General features: G+C 62.8%; 4 protein-coding genes across 8 annotated transcripts; 3 read left to right on the plus strand and 1 right to left on the minus strand.

Moving 5' to 3' along the window:
* Positions 1-266: 266 nt before the first annotated feature.
* Positions 267-3,019, plus strand: LOC101880812 (mitochondrial ubiquitin ligase activator of nfkb 1-A-like). Of its 3 annotated transcripts, none has more exons than XM_031047143.2 (5): positions 267-314; positions 725-864; positions 1,100-1,187; positions 1,266-1,386; positions 1,576-3,019. In XM_031047143.2, the coding sequence occupies exons 2-5, from the start codon at positions 748-750 to the stop codon at positions 2,270-2,272; spliced, it is 1,023 nt and encodes a 340-aa protein (XP_030903003.1). In that variant the 5' UTR covers positions 267-314; positions 725-747; the 3' UTR covers positions 2,273-3,019. The 3 variants fall into 3 exon arrangements, with proteins under 3 accessions (XP_030903003.1, XP_005147004.1, XP_030903004.1); XM_005146947.3 differs by having other exon boundaries at positions 314-365; XM_031047144.2 differs by lacking the exon at positions 267-314 and adding an exon at positions 392-440.
* A 5,422-nt stretch (positions 3,020-8,441) lies between these two features.
* CAMK2N2 (calcium/calmodulin dependent protein kinase II inhibitor 2) lies at positions 8,442-11,787 on the plus strand. The gene is made up of 2 exons (XM_034063749.1): positions 8,442-8,672; positions 11,138-11,787. The coding sequence occupies exons 1-2, from the start codon at positions 8,504-8,506 to the stop codon at positions 11,206-11,208; spliced, it is 240 nt and encodes a 79-aa protein (XP_033919640.1). The 5' UTR covers positions 8,442-8,503; the 3' UTR covers positions 11,209-11,787.
* EEF1AKMT4 (EEF1A lysine methyltransferase 4) lies at positions 11,782-17,403 on the minus strand. The gene is made up of 3 exons (XM_034063748.1): positions 17,213-17,403; positions 16,036-16,319; positions 11,782-13,600 (listed from the first exon to the last, which is right to left on the minus strand). Exons 1-3 carry the CDS (start codon positions 17,382-17,384, stop codon positions 13,301-13,303), a joined length of 756 nt encoding a protein of 251 aa, XP_033919639.1. The 5' UTR covers positions 17,385-17,403; the 3' UTR covers positions 11,782-13,300.
* ALG3 (ALG3 alpha-1,3- mannosyltransferase) lies at positions 17,152-20,409 on the plus strand. 3 transcript variants are annotated; one of them, XM_034063745.1, is made up of 9 exons: positions 17,152-17,255; positions 17,900-17,999; positions 18,085-18,232; positions 18,387-18,547; positions 18,697-18,817; positions 19,130-19,335; positions 19,594-19,670; positions 19,851-19,995; positions 20,100-20,409. In XM_034063745.1, exons 2-9 carry the CDS (start codon positions 17,926-17,928, stop codon positions 20,287-20,289), a joined length of 1,122 nt encoding a protein of 373 aa, XP_033919636.1. In that variant the 5' UTR covers positions 17,152-17,255; positions 17,900-17,925; the 3' UTR covers positions 20,290-20,409. The 3 variants fall into 3 exon arrangements, with proteins under 3 accessions (XP_033919636.1, XP_033919637.1, XP_033919638.1); XM_034063746.1 differs by having other exon boundaries at positions 17,164-17,315; XM_034063747.1 differs by lacking the exon at positions 17,152-17,255 and adding an exon at positions 17,453-17,642.
* The last annotated feature ends 406 nt before the right edge of the window (positions 20,410-20,815 follow it).

Genomic DNA, 20,815 nt, shown 5'->3' on the forward strand with positions numbered 1-20,815 from the left:
AAGGGCACGCCGGTGCAAAGAGCAGCCACGAGGACCCACTGCCCCTAGGCAAGGGGGCACGGGTGACGGCACGGGTGACAACATGCCCCGTACAGGGGTCCCTCCGTGTGCATTGAGACCCCACAAACCCGCGCACAGCGTAACTTCAATGGTCCGCAAAGGCCGCCAGGAGTTGTAGACCTGCGCACAGCCCGACGGGAGCTGTACTTCGGCGCGAGGCACGCTGGGAGTCGTAGTTTCAAGCAGGGCTCGCCCCACTGCCGGGCCTCGAGGACCGCACTGCATTTCCCAGCAGGCAGCGCGGCGGGGCGAGGGTCCGGGCCTGGGCACCTCGGGGCTGTGGGGGGCAGCGCGGCCGGGCCGGCGTGAGCGGCTGCGGCGGGGCCTGGGGTTTGGGACCGGGCCTGGTGCTGGGCCGGAACTGGGGGTGTCGGACCCAGGTGGTAACTGGTGCAGGGCCTGGGCTGGGTCACGGTGGCTGGGCCCCGGCCCGGCCCTGGGTGCAAGGCAAAAAGGGCGCCTCTGGAACCCGACTGGGCGAGGTGTTCTGCGTCGGGCTGGGGCTGCCGAAGTCCTGTGGGTGCTGGAGCTGAACTGCCTCCAGCCGGGGCTAGGGACAGGCTTGGCCCTAGGGCAGCAGTGTCCTGGGGACGGGGGCAGTGGCACGTCCCTGCCACTCTGCCTTCCCCTGCCCTGCCCTCTAGCTAACACGCTCACCTTGCAGGCGTGCTGCCCGAGCCTGGCACCATGGACGCGCCACTCATTACACCCGGGGAGCTGCTGTGTCTGGGCTCCAGCCTCGCCTTCTCCGGCCTCTTCTACTACCTCTACAGGAAGAAAACCAGAGTTGTGGCACGCATACAGGTAGCCTTATCCCTCAGATGCTCTCAGCCCCCACTGTCCCTTCCCTGCTGCCCAGAGCCTTTGATTTGGGCACACCTCACTAAATGACTGCAGCCTGCTGCATCTTCTACTGATGTCATGATGCCTAGGACCAAGCAGATTGCATCTTGCCAGAGATCCTCACAAAGCCATGTATGACCCACCTGCCAGCCTGTCTGCCCCTGCCCAGGTTCACTCTTAGTCTCTGCTCTTTTAGGAGGCTCCAAAGCTCCAGGTTGATGATGATTTACCAGCATTGGTGTCTGCGGCTGATGGGAGGTGCCTGCCTTATGTTGCTCTAGAAGGTAGGGAGATGCTGTGGCCCCACACTGGGGACAGAAGCTGGGTTCTCCTTTAACCTTAATGCATTCGACGGTCCTTAGGCATAGTGCTGCCAGCCAAGGCTGCGCTGACAAGCCATTACCATGAGAGGCTGCAGGGTGTGATCCAGAAGCTGCTTCTGAAAGAGCATCGGCTGGTCTGGAACAGCTTGGCCCGGAGCTGGTGAGCAATGGGAGGGGACAGCAAGAGGGCAGGCTTGTATTGGTGGGCCTAAACCACCATGCTTTGGGGCCACTGGCAAGGCAGAAATTGGGCTGGTTAAATGCTCTAGTCCCTACACTTGGCTCTGTCGCAGGAGTCCAGAGCTCCTCCATATTGTCCACATCCCCGTGCTGTGTTCTCCACTTGCAGGAGCGAGAGTGAGCGGGTGCTCTCAGAGCAGGTCTACACTGTCCCCTTCTTGCTGGCCTCGCCAGACACTGAGGCGGTGACACAGGTGAGCGTGGAGAGCCCACTCCGAGCCATCTGCCTGCCACTGGAGGTGGTGTATGAGAGGTTCCAACAGCCAGCCCACGGCTTCCGTGACCTGCTGGGGCAGTACTTGAGTGGGGAGAAGCCCAAGGGCATCCTGGAGACAGAGGAACTGCTGCGTGTGGGAGCTGGGCTGACAGGCATCGGAGAGCTGGCTCTGCACCCCGATGGCTCCCTGCACCTCCAGCCACCATCCCAGGGGGGGGACTATTTCCTGTGCCTGGGGGACTGGCAGACGGTGCTGGAGGAGCTGGAGTCTGCCAGTGGGCTCTGGAAGGGGGCGGCCATGCTGTGTGCCGTGGCAGGCCTGGCCGTCCTGCTGCATGCCCTGTGCCGTGCCTTCCGCCACGCTCGCCTCAGGCAGCAGCGCGAGGACAAGGAGCTGGACAGCGAGGAGGCCGAGGACGGGGGGCTTGAGGACTCCTGTGTCATCTGCCTGTCACGACCCCGCGAGTGCGTCCTCTTGGGCTGTGGCCACATCTGCTGCTGCTTCCGCTGCTTCCAGGCCTTGCCTTCCCACCTCTGCCCCATTTGCCGGGGGCCCATTGACCGCGTGGTGCCCCTCTACCAGGCCTGAGAACATCTGGGGAGCAGCCAGAGATTGTTAAAGTGAAGCAAGCTTGGGGCCTGCAGTAATCTCAGCTGTCCCCTGGTGTGCAGTTGTGTGATTCCTGTTGGGGGAGAGGGGTCCTGGTGTGCCTCCCCCTGTCTTTTTTGGAAGGTGGAGAGTTCTAGCCTCCTCATGCTCCCTTTTTCTGCCAGAAGCCCCTGCCCCCCACAATGTGAAGGCTTGGGGAGAACATGCTTGGTGCCTGAGCTGAAGAGCCAAGTCCCCTGCCCCATGCCAGGGTGCCCTTTTCCTAGGCCTGGCCCCTCCAAAGCCATGTGGGACTTTCATTTTTCTGGTGTGTGACATTATGAGGAGCATGGCAGGGGCAAGACCAGGGCTGGTGGGATACAGTGGAGTGACAGAAACCCAATTCCCCCTGAGTCACTGCAATGGCACACTTTGGTGCCACCATTGTGCTCTCTGCCCCATGTGCTTGCAGCCACTGCCCAGACCATGCTCAGCACCCAGGGACTGGTGGCAATGAACTGTGCCCCTTCACCATCTGCAGTGCCACCCAGGGAGGGAGAGTGTCCTTCTGCCATCTCTGCAGAGTCTCCACTCTCCTCTGGAGCAGGGGCACAGCCATAGAGCACCCCAGAGCCTGCCCATGCCTCTAGCCCCTGCTGCACCCCACTTTCCTGCCTGCCTCCTGGCCGGGACCGAGTGCAGGCACGGGTTGTGGTGGTGTGTGGAGTGATAAAAACAAGGAGTGGAGCTTGGCCTCGCCTCTTCCTTTGCACCATCAAGTCGGGGGACTGGAGAGATGTGCCAAGAGCCAAGGCTCTCCCGGTGGGGGGGGGGAGGGAGGGGGAGGAAGGGAGAGGGTTCAAGTCAGTGCCATCACCTCCACCGCCAACCAAGGGCTGGCCTCAGCACACTCACCAATGGTGGACAGGGGACCCCCAGCTAGACTGCATCACCTCGGGATACAGCCCCAGAGGTGGGGGAAAACCAGGACTGTTGCCAAGGCGATCGTGCTCCTCTGGTCTCCATGGCAACTGCTCCCTGGACTGCTCCCCATCACTGCCTGGCTGCAGTTGCCCAGGCAACCCACAGGCTCTCCTGGCTCCTGCGGCTTTGGGGCACCCAGGATTTATTTGGGGGGGCGGGGAGAGGGGAACAGGGCAGCACTGGCAGCCAGACAGCAGTGTTGGGATAAGAGGGGATGATGCCCCTTCCCATGGCAGGGGCCCCTATTGCTGCCAGTTTGGGGCAGGGGGCATACTTGGCGCAAAGGTGCTCCTGTGGTGTTGCCCCCATAGCTTGCAGGCAGCGATGATGCCCCGGAACACCCAGCAAAATCTCCTGGGTCTCGTGTGCATTTCTGGGGAAGAGGTGTCTGTGTGGCTCCCTTCCTCCACCCCACCCAGTGTCTCAACTCAGCTGCTTCCCCATGCCAGCATGGCGAGTGCCACACTGCAAAGTGAGCAGTGGGGCCCGGGTGTTCCCCCAGCTCTGGAACCGGGCACCCCCCCCCCCGCAGCAAGGAGGGATTTCGGGAAGGAGGTAAATACCAGATGGGCGAGGGCTGGGCTGCCAGGAACACACTCCCCGTGTGCCAAGAGCTGCTGGCGCGTGTGGGCCGGGGAGGGCGGCGGGTGCCCATGCTCCGGAGACTGCTCACCTCGTTCCCCGGGGCCCTGCAGCCACTCGGGGACGGGGACGGACACCCAGGCAGGGACCTGCAGCCACCCGCTGCCCTCTGTCCACAGGGGGGCCACAGTTGCCCAGGGAACACATCCCTGCCCACAGGGAGGCTACCACCCCACGCTGGGCACAGCCCTACCCCACACCCCTCGGGGGGCTCTGCCACCCCGGGGGAGCCACCAGCCCCGCTATGGCCTGGACCTGGCTGAGCAGCCCTGCCTGGCGCTGAGCTGGGCGGCAGCGTGACTCAACCGCTCAGCTCAGAGGGAGCCAAGGACTGGCTGTGCCAGACCGCCCGGCACAGGGGCTGTCCGGCCGTGCCGCAGCCCGCACCGCCGCCGAACCTGCTGTCCATCGTCCTCAGGGTCTTCCGGTCCGGAGCAGGGAGCTCGCGGTCCTGCACTGAGCCCTGCCAGCCTCCATCCCCACCATGCAGGGCCCAAGAGGGACCCACGCACCCTGCAGGGTGCCCGTGGGTGCCAGCCCATGGCCATGGCCCCATCCACACCCCCAGGGCTGGCAGCCCACTCCCGCCTTTCTCTCTGTCTGTTGTCATGGTGACCAAGATGTGGCGACAGACGAGGATGGAGCCTCACGCCCCAGCAGGGCTGTTTGGGTCTGGGCAGGGAACCCTCCACAAACAAAGTCGCTGCCCCAGGCGGAGTGCTGAGGGTGCTCCACATGCTCAGGTGCGGCCCTGGCATCACCGGGACTGCAGCTGTGCCTGGGCAGCTCGTGTGAGGGATGGGGACAGTGACATACCCCTTCCACCTGCCCCGACTTAGTGATTGGATTCCCCTCGGGAGCCCCTGCTTCCCGAAGCCAGCCTGTGCACCCGGGCAGACAAACTCATGTCACTAGTGACAACCTGCTGGCTGGCTGCCCTGCAAAGGCTCGAGCCCTTCCCCCTGGGAAAGGAAGGCACTGTCCCTCCAAGGGAGGGCTTTTTAGCTTCATCTTCCCACATCACCAACCATGGGAAGGGACAGCCCAGGGTGAGGAGCACACCGCTCTTGTATGCTTGCCCTGGGCTGACCCACAGCTACAGAGCAGGATGCCTGTCCCCTGTGCCCCACCACCTCCTCACTATGGTGACTAGGGCCAACACAACCATCAGCGGGCTTGGTCATCCTCACCACCTGCACCCAGTCTGGCTGCACATCTCCAGTCACCCAAAACTCCCGTATAAGGGAGCTGCCCTACAGTAGCACAGGCAGCACACACAGCAGCACCTACATCTGGGCTTTGGCTACTGAGAGCCAGCAGCAGCAGCCAAGGATGGACACAACCCTGCCCGCCCTGATTACTTTTGCCAGTGTCCCACACCAGGCTGGGCACGGGTGCTCTGGGAGCACAGCAGTGCTGGCAGTGGGGAGCTGACACTTTGCAAGGCCCCCAGACCACGGCTGCCACTGCCGTGGAGCAGAAGTGCCATTTCACGTTTCTTGGCAGGGCTGGAAGCAGCACAGATGGAGGCACCTGAGCCAGCCTCCAGGCACGCCTCTGCAGCCACCAGCCCTGAGGCATTAGCAGTGATGGCACTGGTGAGCTCCCAGACCTGTAGCAGAGAAAGCCCCAGGTCTGGTGGCCAATGCCTCCTACCTCACCTAAGCCCCCTGTGACCCAGCTGCTGCCTGCCAGGTCACTTGACTCCATCCCTGCCAGGCCTCAGGGACCACTCATCGCTCCCATTCGGTCCAGCTCCAGCTGCCTGGGGGTCCCTGCAGAGCCAGGGCAGAACATGCTCCACCACACATTTCTCTGCTCTAAAACCACCTGAAGCACCAGTGACTGCAGGGAAACTGCTCACCCCCATCACAGCACCAAGAGCTGCCACCCAAATCCCCACCAAGAGTAAAGGGCTCAGGGGCAGCATCCAGCTGTGGGGCTGTGTCACAGCAGGCACCAGTGGGCTCCCAGAGCATCACCTCATGCCAGGCAATGTAGGACCGTCTCTATCACCAGCCCCACTATGGCTGGGAGCCTGGTTATTTGCCCCCTGCCTGGCCCCATACCCCCCACACTGGTCATGGCCAGCCCCCAGCCCTTGCATCACCTCAAGGTGTTCCAGCTCCTGGCCTGTAGCCCAGCTTTAAGAAGCCAGGGCAGGAAGAACCACCAGCTTCCCACTCCCACAGCCGCTGGAGCTGGCTTTGTGTTGGACAAAAGTCTGCAAAGGAAGCGAGAAAGGAGATTATGTGGCTGCTAAAAGGCGGATAATGAAGGTGGGATGAGAGCCAGGAGAAGGAGAGCGCTCTGTCTGGCTCATCATGAGGGGTGAGGGTGGGATCCCTCCTGCACCCCCACCACATTCAGGGCCCTGGTGCCTTTCCCCCTCCCAGGGGTGACCAGCTGCACCCATGGGGAGACAGCAACTGGAGATGTCCCAAAGAGATGCGGTGCCTGGATGCATAATGCTGCCCAGTCCCACTACAGCCCAGCTATGCTGGCATGAATCCAGCCATCCTCCTGGATGGAGGTCCCTCCCAGTCTCCCAAACCCCAGCCAGCCCCACAGAGTTCCCCTAGTCCCAGAGCCAAGCCAAGTTGCTCCCGGGGTGCAAGGCACTGTGCAGGTACAGGTGTGAGGGAAGCAGGGCCGTTCTCAGGGTGACCTCTCTCAAGCCTCTTCAGGAGCCTGCCAGGCTGGAAGCCCTCCCAGTGTGCAGCACGAGCCCTGCTCACATCCCACACAGCCCATCTGCTCCCGTTCCCGCTCATCCCCAGCCCCGCGCGTGCCATGGCTTGCCTGTCCCTGCCCACAGCAGCAGCACATGGGCCTGGCAGTGGGGAAAGCAGGGCACATCTCAGCGTGGGCCTCTCGCCTATTTTCCCAGGCGCTTTTCACAGGAGCAGAAGCTGTTACATTAAAAAGTTCAAGCTGGTTCCCCAGCAAAGGCAGGAATAAAGGCGCTCACTGCCTTGCCAGGAGAACAGGCACTGCTGCCCCATCCCTCCTCATCTCTGCTTTGGGAGGGGATGGTGGGGAGCAACATTCTGCAGAGCAGGCTACAAAGGGAAAGGCATGGCTGAGCTTTCCCAAAATAGATGTACCTGCCCTTTTGCATGGACCAGCCCAGCTGATGCTCTTCTGCAGCATGTTTCAACAGGATCTCAGGCCATGGAAGAGATGGACCACAGGACTGTCTGTAAAAATCCCACTCTTGCCCCATTGAAATACCCAGAGGCAGGTTTTCATGGGGCTGGTACTTGCCATTCCCACACAAGGCTCTGGCTTTGCCACCACCCAGCACACCCAGGTGAGCAGTGGGGCCTGGATGTGAGGGAGCATGAGGAACAGAGCTGTCCCAAGACAGGATGATCCTCTCCAACCAGCCATTGCCACTACTCCAAGTCCAGGGACCAGCCAGACCCAGATACCAGAGCTGCACCCACAGCTCAGACAAGAAGCAACAGCAGCACCAGCCTAAGCTTAAATAGCCCCCTAGCCCAGGTGACCCTGATGGGGGATGCCAGGTGAGGCTGCTCAGGGGCACCAATGGCTGCTCAGGGGCGCCAAGTGCAACCACTGTCCCAGCAGCAGAAAATGCAGGCAGAAAGGGTCAGTCCAAATCTGTGGTAGGGATGTGCAAAGGGGACACAAATAGGGCTTTGGGGGGACACTGAGGCTACTTGTGTGGCTCTCTCCTTGGTGACCCATGGCAAGTCCCCCATGGGGGATGACCCTTCCCCCTGTCCACAGAGAACCCCCAGGGAAGGGGAAACCCATGGAGCAAGGGGCATCCCAGGGCATGGTCCCCATCTGGGTCAGACTCAATAGCACCTGCAGAATCACACCAGTGTGCCCCCTGCACTCCTGCAAGCACATGCAAAGAGCACATGTGTACAAACATGCACACACATGTGCAGGGGCCCACTTGTGGGGGCCAAGGGGACTGGAAAAGGCTGGAGCTGGTATGGCTCCAAGGGAGGGCCCCAAAACTGGGAAGTCCATGCGAGGGAATGCTGCCTAGGTGCTGGGCAACAGGCACCAGTGGGGACAACCTGGCTGGGGAGCCCCGGAGTGGGAGCTGGCCTGGAGGTTCTGGGGGGCTTGAGCCTGCAGGGCTGCTGGAGGAGGAATGGGGTTTAAAAGGACCAGAGCATGGTGCTGGGGGGTCTGTTTGACATCACCTCGGTGTGCTCGGGTAGCGCCTGGCTGTGCTTGGTGGACCGCAGCCTATCTGACCTGGCTGTGCCATGGGATCCCCACTCCACAGGGGCACCCCGTGGTTAGAGGCACCCCCGGGTTGGGGCGACCGCCGCAGCAAGTCCTGCGCTGGGCACGGGGCAGGGGCTGCGGGCAGGGCGGGGGGGTGTCCCCATCCCAACAGGGCGGGCACTGGGCAGCAACCGCGGAGGTCTCCGTCCCTGTCCGGACGGGCCGGGCCGGGCCGCGGCGCTCCGGAGCCGCCCCCCGCCGGGGGGGTCCCCGCTCCCCCCGGATGCATGACTTCATCCTTCCGCCCGGGTTTCCTCCCCGCCGCCGCCGCCGCCGCCGCAGACCGGCTCCCGGCTCGGCGCGGCGCGGCTCGGCCCGCTCGGCCCCGCCATGTCGCAGGTGCTGCCCTACGGCGAGGACAAGGTGGGCCGCTACGGCGCCGAGCCCGAGGCGGGGGAGCTGCCCTTCAGCTGCCGCCTGCAGGACACCAACGCCTTCTTCGGGGGCAACCAGGGCAAGCGGCCCCCCAAGCTGGGACAGATCGGCCGCGCCAAGAGAGGTACAGCCCGACCCCTCGCCTCTGCCCCCCACCGACCCCCGCCTCAGCCCCCACGGTAGCCCCGGAGCTGCCCCGCGGCATCCCCTGGACCCCCGTGTCTGCCCTGCGGCATCCCCGGCACCCCTGACGCTGGCTCTTGCATCCCCAGCGCTGCCCCACAGCATCCCTGCTACCCCCGGATCTGTCCTTGCATCCTCGGCTCTGCCCCGGGATCCCCGGATCTGTACTGTAGCATCCCCGGCGCTGCCCCCCACATCCCCTGCACTGGCCCTTGCATTCCCAGCGCCGCCCCACAGCATCCCCGGGACCCGTGATTCTGCCCTCGCATCCCCGGCATTCCCAGCACTGTCCAGTGCATCCCTGTCACCTCCGGTATCGCCCCAGAGCATCCCCGGGAGCCCCGATTCTGCCCTTGTGTTCCCGGCTTTGCCCCACGGCATCCCGCGGATCTGCTCTGCAGCATCCTCGGCACTGCCCCACGGCATCTCCAGTACTCCAGGCACCGGCTCTTACAACCCCGGCACCGGCTCTTACATCCCCAGCACTGCCCCACAGCATTCTTGGGACCCCCAGCTCTGCCTTGCATCCCCAGCACTGTCCCCTGAGTACCTCTGACACTGCCCCACAGCATCCTGGCACTACCCTCCAGTATCCCCAGCATTGCCCCAGGCATCCCAGAATCTCCATTTCTGCCCTACATCATCCCTGGCATTGCCCCCCGGCATCCCTGGGACCCCCAGCTCTGCAAATGGCACCCAGCATCACCCCAAAACCTCAGCAGCCCCTTTTCCCAGCTTAAGACAGTAGCGCTGTCCCCCCAGCGCTGCCCCACACCCCTGGCAGGCTGGGGCTCCCCCCGGGACTACCCTGCAGCATCCCTGGGGCTGCCCCTGGGGCTGTCCCCAAGCATCCCCGGAGCTGCCCCCCAGCACTTCTGCGAGTGCCCCCGGGACCCCCTGGAACTGCTCCTCAGCATCCCTGGGATTGTCCCCGGATCCCCCCGGACTGTTCCCCCCCCTTACCTATAAACACCCCACCCCCCCCCCATCACCAGGAACTGCCCCTCCAGCTCCATCACCTTCTCTCCCTCCACATTTCTGCCTGCCGCAGAGACCCCCACCAGCAGCAGCCGGTGATGCTGATCAACAAACAACCCCCCCCCCCCCGGTTTACTGTCGCCCCAGGACTCCATGAGCCTGTGTGTGTCCTGCTCCTCCCCCCCCACCTGCTTTACTCCCTGCCGCAGAGACCCCCTTCAGCAGCTCCTCTGCTTCTATTAGAACCCAAATAAACGGCCCCACTTCCCTGCACCCTGATCTGCCACCATCGATCCTCCCCGGTGCCTTACAGACCCCAAGAATGGCCCCCACATTCCCTGCAGCGCCCACTCCACCTGCTTGGGGGGATGTCTATAGGCAAACATCCCTCTTTGAGCTGCAGGGGCAAAAGGGGAGGGCACCAGAGCTCCCCCCTCCAGCATAAATACATCTCAGCCCTGAGTCAGTGGAGCCACTGCCTGCTCCACCTGCCCCCCTTTGGGATGGTGGTTCTGGGTCTAGCAACCCCCCGGGAGGTGATGGGGGAGACAGATCTCCCTCCCTGGTGCTGGGGAGCTATGGCTGTTCCCCAGTGATGGTGGTGTTGGGGGGGTGCCTGACCAATTCACCCCCAGGGTGGTGATGGGTTGGGTTGCTGACCACCCCGGTAATGATAGGAGAGGTTCTGCCTTCCACTCCTGGGGATGATGGTGCTGTGGGAGATCTGCCCAACCAGTGATGTTGATGTGGGGGGAGAGGGGGTGTCTGTGTAGCCCCTTGACAGTGATGCTGATGGGGGTCTGTCCAGCCTCCCACTGGTGATGCTTGTGGAAGGGGGGAGACGGCCCAGCAAGTGATGCTGAGGGGGGTCTGTCTGGAGGGTGATTCTGACAGGGGGCTGTCCAGCCCCTCATGGTGATAGCGATGTTGGGGGTCTGTGCAGGCTGACATGCTGATGAGGGTTGGGGTCCTGCCTGGCTCCCCCGACGGTGATGCCGATGGTGGGGGGATGTCCTGTGTAGTGGGTGATGCTGGCAGGGGTCTGGCTGCTCCCCTTGCAGATCTAGCGGTGCCCCCCCCGCTGGGTCATTACCCATTCCAGTCCTGTTGCTCTCATCAGCGCCTGCCGCAGAGAGGAGGGGGGGGTCCTTCCTGGTCTGTTCCTGCTCCCCCTTCCCAAACCGCTCATCCAGAGGCGGCCGCCTGGCTACGGGGGAGGGGGGATGCTGCCCTATCCAAACCTGGCAAGGAGAAGGGGGGCACCCCCCCATTCCCACTGCACCCACCTGAACCCCTTGGCCCTGCTCCCCAACATCTGTGGGCGCATCTGGAGCCCTCCTGTGGTGGCGAGCGGGGCCAGAGCCGGGGTGTGGGGCAGGAGCCGGGTCCGCGTCCCCTCGCCCACGAGCCCCCCGCCTGTCCCCGCAGTGGTGATCGAGGATGACCGGATAGACGAGGTGCTCAAGGGCATGACGGAGAAGTCGCCGCCGGGGGTGTAAGCCGGGACCCGCCGCCAGGACCCGCCGGCTGTGCCCCGCTCCCAGCCTGCCCGGCCCCGCATGCTGGCTGCACCGCCGACGAGGAGGGGGAGGCCGAGCCAGTGCCCCCCCTCCCCCGGCCCGGGAGGGGGGCTCTGCGGCCAACACCAACCCCCCCCAGCCATGCACTTTACCCCTCCCCCGGGAGAGGGACGACCCGCCGAGCCCCCGCCCTGGGCAAAGACAGCCCCCCTCTCCCCGGGGGTGCGGGGGGTCCTGCCCCCCGCTCCGCGGCGCGACCCCCCCCACCCCGGGGCGGACCCGGCCCCACGAACGGAGGGGGGAGCGCTGCTGTCCAGAGACATTTTTTGCTCCATCGTTTTTTGCATGAGCTTGGTGGCCCGGGCGCCCGGTGCAGGGGCCGAGGGTCAGCCCCACCACTCCGGCACGCTTCTTTTTAAACAGAAACTCCTCATATTTGTATTTTTATATCCGAATATTTGTTAAAAACGATCTGCTGACGTTGAGATGTCGAAGTAACCGCACCGAGAAAACAAACACGCAAACGAGAAAAAAAAAAAAACCACCAAAAAAAAAGGTTCATATTTTTTTTCCATAAGAAAAAAAGACAAAAAAAGAAGAAAAAACCGAGGGGAGGGGGGAAATGAAGGGGGCGAGAGCGACGGAGGGAGCATGAGGAAAGCCAGAGGCATGGGGAGAAGCACGGGGACCCCCGGCCCGAGCCCCGGCAGTGGGACAGCACCACCGGCCACCGCAGTGCCCTTCCGGAGCACCGGGCAGAGACCAGCGGGGCAGCGGCAGGCACCGGCCCCTCGCGGAGTGCGGGGGGAGCCGGGGGGGCAGGGACCGGCCTGAGTCGGTTTTAATTTTGTACTTTAATTTAATTTTATTTTTTAAGAGGCTTCTCGGGGGTCTGATGTGCATGAGGAACTCGCCATCTTTTTCAATAACCTGCGAGTGGCGTTTATGGAGACTACAACGCAAAAAGAAAACCAACCCCACAACACAGAGAAAAAATCCCAAACAAAAAACCGAGAAAAAAACACGAAAAAAAGAAAAAAAAAAAAAGATACTTGTGTCATGATGTTCTACGAATGATCCATTGTAAATTTAAATGCCATTTTTCACTGTACTGGTGAACAAAATGCGATGAATAAACTACATTCATGTACCAAGGTGAGGCTGGCAGCGCCTGCTCCTTTCCGTCCCTGCCATGTGCTGGCAGGTTTCTGGGGTGCCGGTGGGATGGGGTGGCATGGCTGGGCGGGGGGCTGAGCCCAGAGTTCTTCCCCAGCTCCCGGTGTGGGGGGAGCCAGTGCTTGACCCACTTATGCCTTTTGCCAGGAATAGCAGCCTGGCAGCTTTGCCTCTTTGGTGTCACCACTGTCCCCCCAAGGACAGGTCCCCTCTGCACCCCCCCATCAGTGTCACCAACCTTGAGGGGGTTTGGTGCCTAAGTGGGGACACCCGTGGTGCCACTTGCCATGCCAGCACCCACATGCAGCCAGCCCCACCAGCACACAGTGGCAGGGCTGTCACCAGCCCCAGCACACACGTGTCACTGTGCTGCTAGCCCCAGGGACGGGAAATCACAGATCAGGTGTGTGGCACACCAGTGTTGTCATGGCATCCAGGAGTGGGAATTGAGGGGGTACATAGGCATATATGGCACAACCCATCCCAGACCTCCTGCCACTCAGCTGGGGGGCGACAAGGACATGGTGTCCTTGCACAGCCCCGTGGCCAAGGAGGCTGGTGCAGGGGTCCTGGTGCAGGACAGTGGGCACCCCCCAGCCCAGCTGCCCCCAGAGGGGTGGGTGGGACACAGGGAGCTGCTCTTTGCAAGATGGATGGGTGGAATTAAACCCGATTTGGTTTCATTATTGTCCACAAAGCCCGGAGCCCTGGCTGCTCTCCAGCTGGGCGAGGGAAGGGCCAGGAGGGGGCCAAGCCCCCCCCCCCTTCTCCCCATTGCTCACATCACCGGGCAGCTTGTGGGGTGAGGAGGGAGCACTGGTCCCCCGTCCCCCACCGTGAAGGCAGAGAAGCTTAAGGCTTTATTGGGTGGGGGGAGGCCAGGGAAGGCCCTGGGTCACAGCTGGATGGCAAGGAGGTAGTCCTCATCGTCCGGGGGGGCCGGGGGTGGCGGTGGGTCGGGAGGTGGAGGGGGCTGGTGTAGATGGCGCCCCAGGGCCAGGTCCAGGGGGTCCAGGGGCTGCCCCTTGCGCATGACGTAGAGGAAGTAGTGGAAGGTGCCAGCATCCCCATCCCCGCAAGTGACGTGGCGCAGGGACCATCCGAAGGTCTCCTGGGCATAGTGGGGCTTACGGAAGTGGGGCTGTGCGAAGGTGATGGAGATGAAGCAGCCCCCTGGGCGCAGCACCCGGCTCACCTGCAGCGGCAGAATCCCCAGGATGGGGTGGGGACACAGTGAGGTTCACCCCCCTTGCACAGACAGCCCTGTCCCCAGGGACCCACATTACCATCTGCCAAAGATCCCCCCCAGCCTCTCCCATCACACCCCCAAATCTCCTGTCCTAACCTTCCCCCCACCCCCACAGACACCCACCCTGGTTCTGGCATTTACCCAGACCCCCTGTAGCCCAGTGGCAATGAGGAATGAGGGTCCCCATGCACCATCTCTCCCTGCATCCCAAAACTCTTCACCCCTATGCCCAGCAGACAGCAGAGACCCAACCCTAGTGTGGAGAAAAGCTTCACCCTCCCAAGCACAGGACCCTCCCAGAGCAGCATGGGATCCCCATCCCATCCACCCCTCCTCAGGGTACCCAGTGCCAGCCCCCCCAACAGCCAGCATCCAAGGTGGGAGGGGGAAGGCTTGGATAGGAAAGGACTTGACCCCTTTAATCACCATTTTGTCCCTGCTGGAATTAAGCCCCCACTAACAGGATGGAAAAGAACATCAATTTTCTTGCTTGGCTTTATCCAATGTCAAAAGGCTTTTACGGCCAGTGCTCATGTGCTCGGCATGCAAAAGCAGTGCCTGGGGCAGGCGGGTGGCCAGCTCCCCCGTTCACCACCCCCCGGCACTCTGCCCCAGGCAGGGACACCCCCAGTTTCCCCCTCCCCCCCCGCAAGGGCAAAGAGCCACTGCAGCAGGAGAGAGGGCTGGGGGCCAAGCGGAGTTCCCAAGCTCTGGTTTAATCCTGCTGGGAAGCTCCAGAGCTCAGTGCTGGCTGGGACCAGGAACGGACACAGGGGACAGCCAGCCTCTGTGTGTGTCCCTCCCCCCTGCTGCGGCAGTGGCTTTCAAACCAAACCTTACTGGATTTGGTCAGGAAAAGGAAAGCATGTCCTTGCACTCCCCCCCCCCAGCACCCAGCTCAGCATCCCTCCTACAAAGCACCGGATGCATGGGGGTCCCTAGGGCTGAAGGCAGGCAGGGATCTCCAGCTGGAGCTGAGCAAGGCATCCTGCATCCCGTCCTTATTAATAGAGCACTAATGGCCGTTGCTTAGAGATGGGTGCAGGAAACCTTGCCATCCGACAGCTGGCTCAGGCAAGCTGCTTCCCCCTCTGACATGCCCCCCACAGCTCCCTGATGGCCAGGACAGGGGTGTCCCAGAGGCATCCCCCCAGACAGGGTGGATTTTTGCTTCCCTATCACCCATATATCCTGTGCATTGTGGGTCCCTGCCCCTCCCCACTCCTCCCAGGGACAGCAAGACAGAGGTTATGAACTCCCTGCCTTGAGAAGAGGGATAGGAGTGAGAATGGGGGTGCCAGCCACTGCTGGACCCCTGCACAGGGCCTGGCAAAGCAGTGAGTGGGTGGGAACAGCCAGTGAATCCCTCTGGGAACAGGGACAGCAGGGACCAGCTGCAGGTGGAGGCCAGTGCCCAGTGATGCTGGGGGAGCACAGGGATTGAGCAGGGGATTAAAAAGGGAAACAGGGAAAAAAGCAGAACTAAATCCTTTGCCATTTGGCCAAGTGACAAGGTCAGGCAGCACTGTGGGCAGGCCAGGCATGGGTGGTGAGCACTAGGGCTCTGCTCCCACCTGGGCTCAGAGGAGCAAGAAAGGATGGGGGGCAAATACCCCCAAGCACCCCAGCACCCCTTGCTGCTGCCAGGGGTGCCATGGGGCACAGTGGTCATTCCCCCCTGTAGTTATCCCCACAGGGCAGTGCAGGCTGCCATGACCCACACCCTGCACCAGAGTAGGTTCAATCTTCTCCCTGCCTCCCACACCACCAATTAATCAGGGCCCAGAGGCATCGCCCATCCCCGTGGCAACGCCAAGGCCATGTCGATGCTGACGGGGGTTGCCATGGCAACCCCGGACCAGATGAGAGCTGGGGACCCCACTAACGAGATGGAAGCTGAGCTGGGGAGGGGTGAGCGCCTGTCACAGCCCTGCAGTCCTCACCTCACCCTGGGCAGGCACGGCCACCATGCCCCTCCAGGCACCCTTGGGTGCCCCTATACCCACCCATACCAGGATGGGGTCCATTTTTTCTGCCACCCCTTCATGTTCAGGGTGCAAATAAAGAAAAGCATCACCCAGGTCCCCCCCAACCCAGCAGGACCCAGGGTCCCCAGGGACACACCTGTCTCTATCCACCTCCCAGGGGAGAAGCTGTGTGTGGGGGGGTTGTCTACTACTCCAAGGGGTGCTGGAAGCCCCCCAGGTGCCCCCTTACAGGGCAGCAGAGGGGACAGCACCAGCTGGGGGGAGGGGAGGGCAAGGCACTGGCTGGAGCATCCACAGGAAAGCAGGGTGTTGACATATTCTGTACTTTCACCCACCCAAAATGGAAATGGGGTTCACCCTCTGTCCCCCCCCACAACTCCCTCCACCTTGTACCTCTGCCAGGACCCGGTGCATTGCGGCGGTTGCCTGGGGCGAGACATTCCATGGGTCAGTCTCCTCCACCATAAGCACATCGAGGGTGCCCTTCTCCAGCACCACGTCGAAGGTGGCGTCAGGGAAGGCAAGAGCACGGATGTCCATGACAGCCCAGTGCAGGCTGGGGCAGCAGGCGTAGCGGGCACGCATGGCCGTGATGCAGGCAGGAGAGTAGTCGATGCTGGTGACGTCGGTGTAGCCCAGCTCGTACAGGTCGTGGCTCAGGGCACTGTTGCCGCAGCCTGCGTGGGGCACTGCTCAGCCAGGGTGTGGGGTGCCCATGGAGGGGCTGCCAGCACCCCAACCCCATGCCCTTAGACTCAGGGAAGTGTGCGGGTGGGCTAGGGCATCTAGAGAGGGAGCAGGTCATCACCTTGCTGTTAACTAGCATGTGCTTGGCTAGTTCCTAGGTGGGTGAATTGGGCTCCTGGCTCTGCAGGGCTGCAGGGGGAGAGCAGCCCTCGCACACCCCACCCCGGTGGGATGCATGGGCGGCGTGGGCTTGCTGGTGGTGGGAGGGGGTGGCAAGTGTTTCCCTCATAGCCATGGGGCAGGAGATGACTGTACCCCCCACGAGCCTGCTGTGGGGCCGGCACCAGGGGCAAATTAGGGCAGCGTGCTACATATGGGGGGACTTAACTGGGATGGACAGACAGAAGGACGGAGGAACGGCTGTCCCAGGGGACCAGCATCTCGCTCGGCCAGTGCCAGCCCAGCTCCAGCAGGACACGGGTCCCCGGTGTGACAAGCAGGGGAGAGTCCCTCTGCCTTCCCTTCGCCTCGTCGGGGGAGCCGCTCCGCCGGGGCTCAGCGGCTCCGAGAGGGATCCGGGAGGGGGCGGATTTGGGGGTCATTAATCGCAGCTGGCGGCGGCTGATCCGCTAACAGGATCGGTGATGACACCGCCTAATCCCGCCCGCCCGGCGCGGCTGAACCTGCCGGGAGGGCGACGGATCAGCGCTGGATCATCCCGCAGGTGGGATTACAGGCTCGTTGTACCGGGCCCCGCTGAGCTGGGCGCTTCCCCGGTACCGGCCCGGGGTCGCACCGCCCCCTCGCGGCCGGAGCCAGCGCATCCGGCGGCAAGAACCCTGAGCCCTGCCCGCCCGGCCGGCACTGGGCACCGGGCACGTACCGAGAACGAGGATGCGGTCAGCGGGGCGCAGCTCAGGCTGCAGGTGCGGGAAGAAGCGGGACAGCCCCCCCAGCCACTCGCGGGGCTCGGCGCCCTCCTGCCGGTACAGCTCGTCCCAGAAGCGGCGCTGCCGGTACCGGCGGTTCGCGGCGGGCGCGTGCCGCCGCTCCATGCCGGGCGGGGGAGCGGCCCACGTGCGGCTTCCGGCCTCGGCGATTGCATCGCCCTAAGCGCTCCGGCCGGAAACGCGGCACGGAGCGGAACGGAGCGGCATCGGCCATGGCGGCGGGGCGGGGGGCGGCGGTGTTGCGGCGGGCCTGGCGGCAGCGGCGGACAGCACTGCTGGAGCCCAGCTACACACCGCTGGTGGCCGCCTGCCTCTGCCTGGCGGAGGGCGGTGTCAACCTATGGGTCATCCGCAGGGTCCCCTGTGAGTGCCGGAGCCAGGCCGGGCCCCGCGGTGGGGGGTGTAGGAGCGGGCCCTGGGCACCGCGGGGTGTCAGGGTGACAGCAGCGCCCGGGCAGGGCGGCGGCGGGGCCTGAACGGGGCCGGGGACACCCGGGGGGACACACGGAGCTTCGGCTGGGAGAGAGCAGCGGGACGCGGGGCAGGGCCGGGAGTCTGGCGGGGGGAGCCTCCCCGCCGTGCCCCCAGCGCCCCTCACCTGAGCCCCTCCGTGCCCGCAGACACCGAGATCGACTGGAAGGCCTACATGGAGGAGGTGGAGGGGTTTGCCAACGGGACCCTCGACTACACCCGACTGAAGGGGGACACCGGGCCGCTGGTGTGAGTGACGGGGGTGGCGGACCTGCCCACACCGGGGTCCCAGGGGGGCAGCAGGGCCTGGCCCTTCACTCCCGTCTCTCCACAGCTACCCTGCCGGCTTCGTCTACATCTTTCTGGGCCTGTACTATGCCACGGGCCGCGGCACTGACATCCGCCTGGCACAGTACCTCTTCGCCGGCCTCTACCTCCTCAATCTCCTCCTCGTCTTCCGTATCTACTGCCGAACCAACAAGGTAGCCTGGAGCTGGGGGGGACTGTCCTGCTCTGCTGAGCCTTCACACAGGGCAGGAAATCAGGGCTGGCTTCGGAGGTGTGGAGGGGCTTGGCAGCAGAAAGGGGTCTGGGACAGGATGCTGATTGCCCTCGTATCTCTCTGTCCCCTGCAAGGTCCCCCCATATGTTTTTTTCTTCATGTGCTGTGCTTCCTACCGCATCCACTCCATCTTTGTCCTGCGGCTCTTTAACGACCCTGTGGCCATGGCCATCCTCTTCCTCGCCATCAACCTCTTCCTGGAGGAGCACTGGTCCTGGGGATGCTTCTTCTTCAGGTGAGGGTCTGGGGTCAGATGGTGGCTGCCTTCCATGGTGTGCTGTGTGTGTGAACAAGCTCAGCACCAGGGAGGAGACTGCACTTGGTCCAGGGACTGCCTGGGCACCCGTGGTGGGGGCCACAGCAGTAATGCAGCTTCCCACTCAGCCTGGCTGTGTCCGTGAAGATGAACATCCTGCTCTTCGCACCAGGACTTCTCTTCCTCCTCCTCCAACAGTTTGGTCTCTGGGGCTGTATCCCCAAGCTCTGCATCTGTGCCCTGCTCCAGGTGAGTCCCTGCTCGAGACATCAGTGCAGGGGCAGGCTGGCAGCCCCATCAGTAAGGGGTAGAGGGCTCTCCTTCCTGCATCACAACATCCTGTTTGGGTGTCCTGGGGGCTGGCGGCCTCTGAGTGGATGCACAATGGCACAGGCACCTGAGTCTGCCCCACGCAGCAAGCTGGAGCTTCACAACTAATTTAAATCATGGGGCTCCCATCTTTGGCTGACTGTCTCTGTTGCTGGGATTCTCGGGAAGTGGAAATGGTGGATGGAGACCTGGCTTGCAGCTGCTGTGAGGTTGCTGGTGTGTCTCTGTCAGGTGGTCCTGGGGCTGCCCTTCCTGCTGGTGAACCCTGTGGGGTACCTGACTCGCTCCTTCGACCTGGGCCGCCAGTTCCAGTTCAAATGGACAGTAAACTGGCGCTTCCTCCCAGAAGAGGTTTTCCAGAATCGGGCTTTCCATGCCATGCTGCTCCTGGTTCACCTGGCTGGCCTGGGGCTCTTTGCACTGCACCGGTGGCACAGGTGAGACTCAGTATTCCCCATGGGTGCTGGTTCCCCCGTGGAACCCCATTTCAGTCAGCACCCCATGGTGCAGGATACGGGTCTGTGATTTCTGTGCCTGCACTTTGCTGCAGTTCTGGGGTTGCAGGCAGGAGTAGGGGCAAGTTACTGTCGTGGTTTGGGGAGTGCACTGCTCAGGCAGTGTGGCTTACAGGGGAAGGTTCGGGTGGGAAGGGGTTTCAGCAGCTGTTGACATCAATGTTTATGCTTCCCACTCAGGTCCAAAGAGAGCATCCTGGCTCTGCTGAAGGATCCTGCCAAACGGAAACATGCGTCCCCTCCCTTGACTGTCAACAATATCCTTTGGCAGGGTGGGCAACAAGAAAGGGGGGAGAAGACAGGGTGAACAGCACCACCTGGTCCTGGTGCTGTTAGGACTGTCCTATCCTGGCGGGAGGAGCTGTGCTGTACAGCTGGGAGCTGTTGCTGCATTGCACCTCCAGCCCCCTGCCTATGTCCCCTTAACGCCAGTGCACAGATCATCTTTGTCCTCTTCTCCTCCAACTTTCTGGGTGTCTGCTGCAGCCGCTCCCTGCACTACCAGTTCTATGTCTGGTATTTCCACACACTGCCCTACTTACTGTGGTGCACCCCTACTGCCAAGCTTGCCCACATGCCCAAGTACGTGCTGCCCTGAAGGGGGACCACTCATCTGCTGGTGGGGTCTGGGAGCAAACGGGCTGCTGTGTCCCTCTGATAATAACCTACAGTTTCCTCCCCTGCAGGGTGCTGCTGCTGGGTGTCATCGAACTCTGCTGGAACACCTACCCCTCCACGGTCTGCAGCTCCCTCTCCCTCCACATCTGTCATGGACTCGTCTTGCTCCAGCTGTGGTACGGCACAGCCCCCCCGCCGGTGACACACACCCCCCCGCCAAGCAGGAGGCCTGCAGCCATCTCCAAGAAGGCCCAGTGAGAGCAGAGCCAGCTGGAGGATGGGAAATGGCCTCTGGGACTGCCTCATCTGCCTGCTCTTTTCCCACCTCGCTCCCAGACTGCCTCCAGCCATCCCAGGAGGGACTGCGAGCCCTGGAACTGTGCAAAGGGGGTCGTGTGGGAACCCCCAACAGGCAGGACTTCCCCAATAAAAGGGGCTTTGTGTGCCCTTCTCCAGCTGCAGCATCTTTGTGCCATGATGGTGTCTGGATGGCCATGCCTCGGTCTGCCCCACCTGTGGGAAGGCAGAGCAGCTGCTGAGCCTGTGGAAGATCCCTTCCCAACCCTGGGAGAGTGCTGCCCAGGGCAGGGGAGCAGACTCTGGGGTAAGGTTGCAAGAGATCTGCAGAACTATTTTGCCTCAAGGTTTGAATTGCCTTGATGCAGCCCAAAGCTGTACTTGATCCCTCCAGTACAGTTTTTCCTAGTCTCCTGCGTGCTCCCTCCCATAGGAGATGGCTGGGAAGGGGAGAGCTCTTCCCCAGGGCTGTGGGGAGCCCCAGTGT

The sequence above is a fragment of the Melopsittacus undulatus genome, chromosome 6, assembly GCF_012275295.1.
Source record: "Melopsittacus undulatus isolate bMelUnd1 chromosome 6, bMelUnd1.mat.Z, whole genome shotgun sequence".
Classification (NCBI taxonomy): domain Eukaryota; kingdom Metazoa; phylum Chordata; class Aves; order Psittaciformes; family Psittaculidae; genus Melopsittacus; species Melopsittacus undulatus.

Coding starts and splice junctions, on each gene's coding strand:
- LOC101880812 (XM_031047143.2), top strand. CDS start 748: ATGGACGCGCCACTCATTACACCCGGGGAGCTGCTGTGTCTGGGCTCC. Junction 1,188..1,265: donor GCCTTATGTTGCTCTAGAAG/GTAGGGAGATGC, acceptor GACGGTCCTTAG/GCATAGTGCTGCCAGCCAAG. Junction 1,387..1,575: donor AACAGCTTGGCCCGGAGCTG/GTGAGCAATGGG, acceptor CTCCACTTGCAG/GAGCGAGAGTGAGCGGGTGC.
- CAMK2N2 (XM_034063749.1), top strand. CDS start 8,504: ATGTCGCAGGTGCTGCCCTACGGCGAGGACAAGGTGGGCCGCTACGGC. Junction 8,673..11,137: donor GATCGGCCGCGCCAAGAGAG/GTACAGCCCGAC, acceptor CTGTCCCCGCAG/TGGTGATCGAGGATGACCGG.
- ALG3 (XM_034063747.1), top strand. CDS start 17,492: ATGGCGGCGGGGCGGGGGGCGGCGGTGTTGCGGCGGGCCTGGCGGCAG. Junction 18,233..18,386: donor TCTACTGCCGAACCAACAAG/GTAGCCTGGAGC, acceptor GTCCCCTGCAAG/GTCCCCCCATATGTTTTTTT. Junction 19,996..20,099: donor AAGCTTGCCCACATGCCCAA/GTACGTGCTGCC, acceptor CCTCCCCTGCAG/GGTGCTGCTGCTGGGTGTCA.
- EEF1AKMT4 (XM_034063748.1), bottom strand. CDS start 17,384: ATGGAGCGGCGGCACGCGCCCGCCGCGAACCGCCGGTACCGGCAGCGC. Junction 16,320..17,212: donor TGACCGCATCCTCGTTCTCG/GTACGTGCCCGG, acceptor TGCCCCACGCAG/GCTGCGGCAACAGTGCCCTG. Junction 13,601..16,035: donor TGCACCGGGTCCTGGCAGAG/GTACAAGGTGGA, acceptor CTGCCGCTGCAG/GTGAGCCGGGTGCTGCGCCC.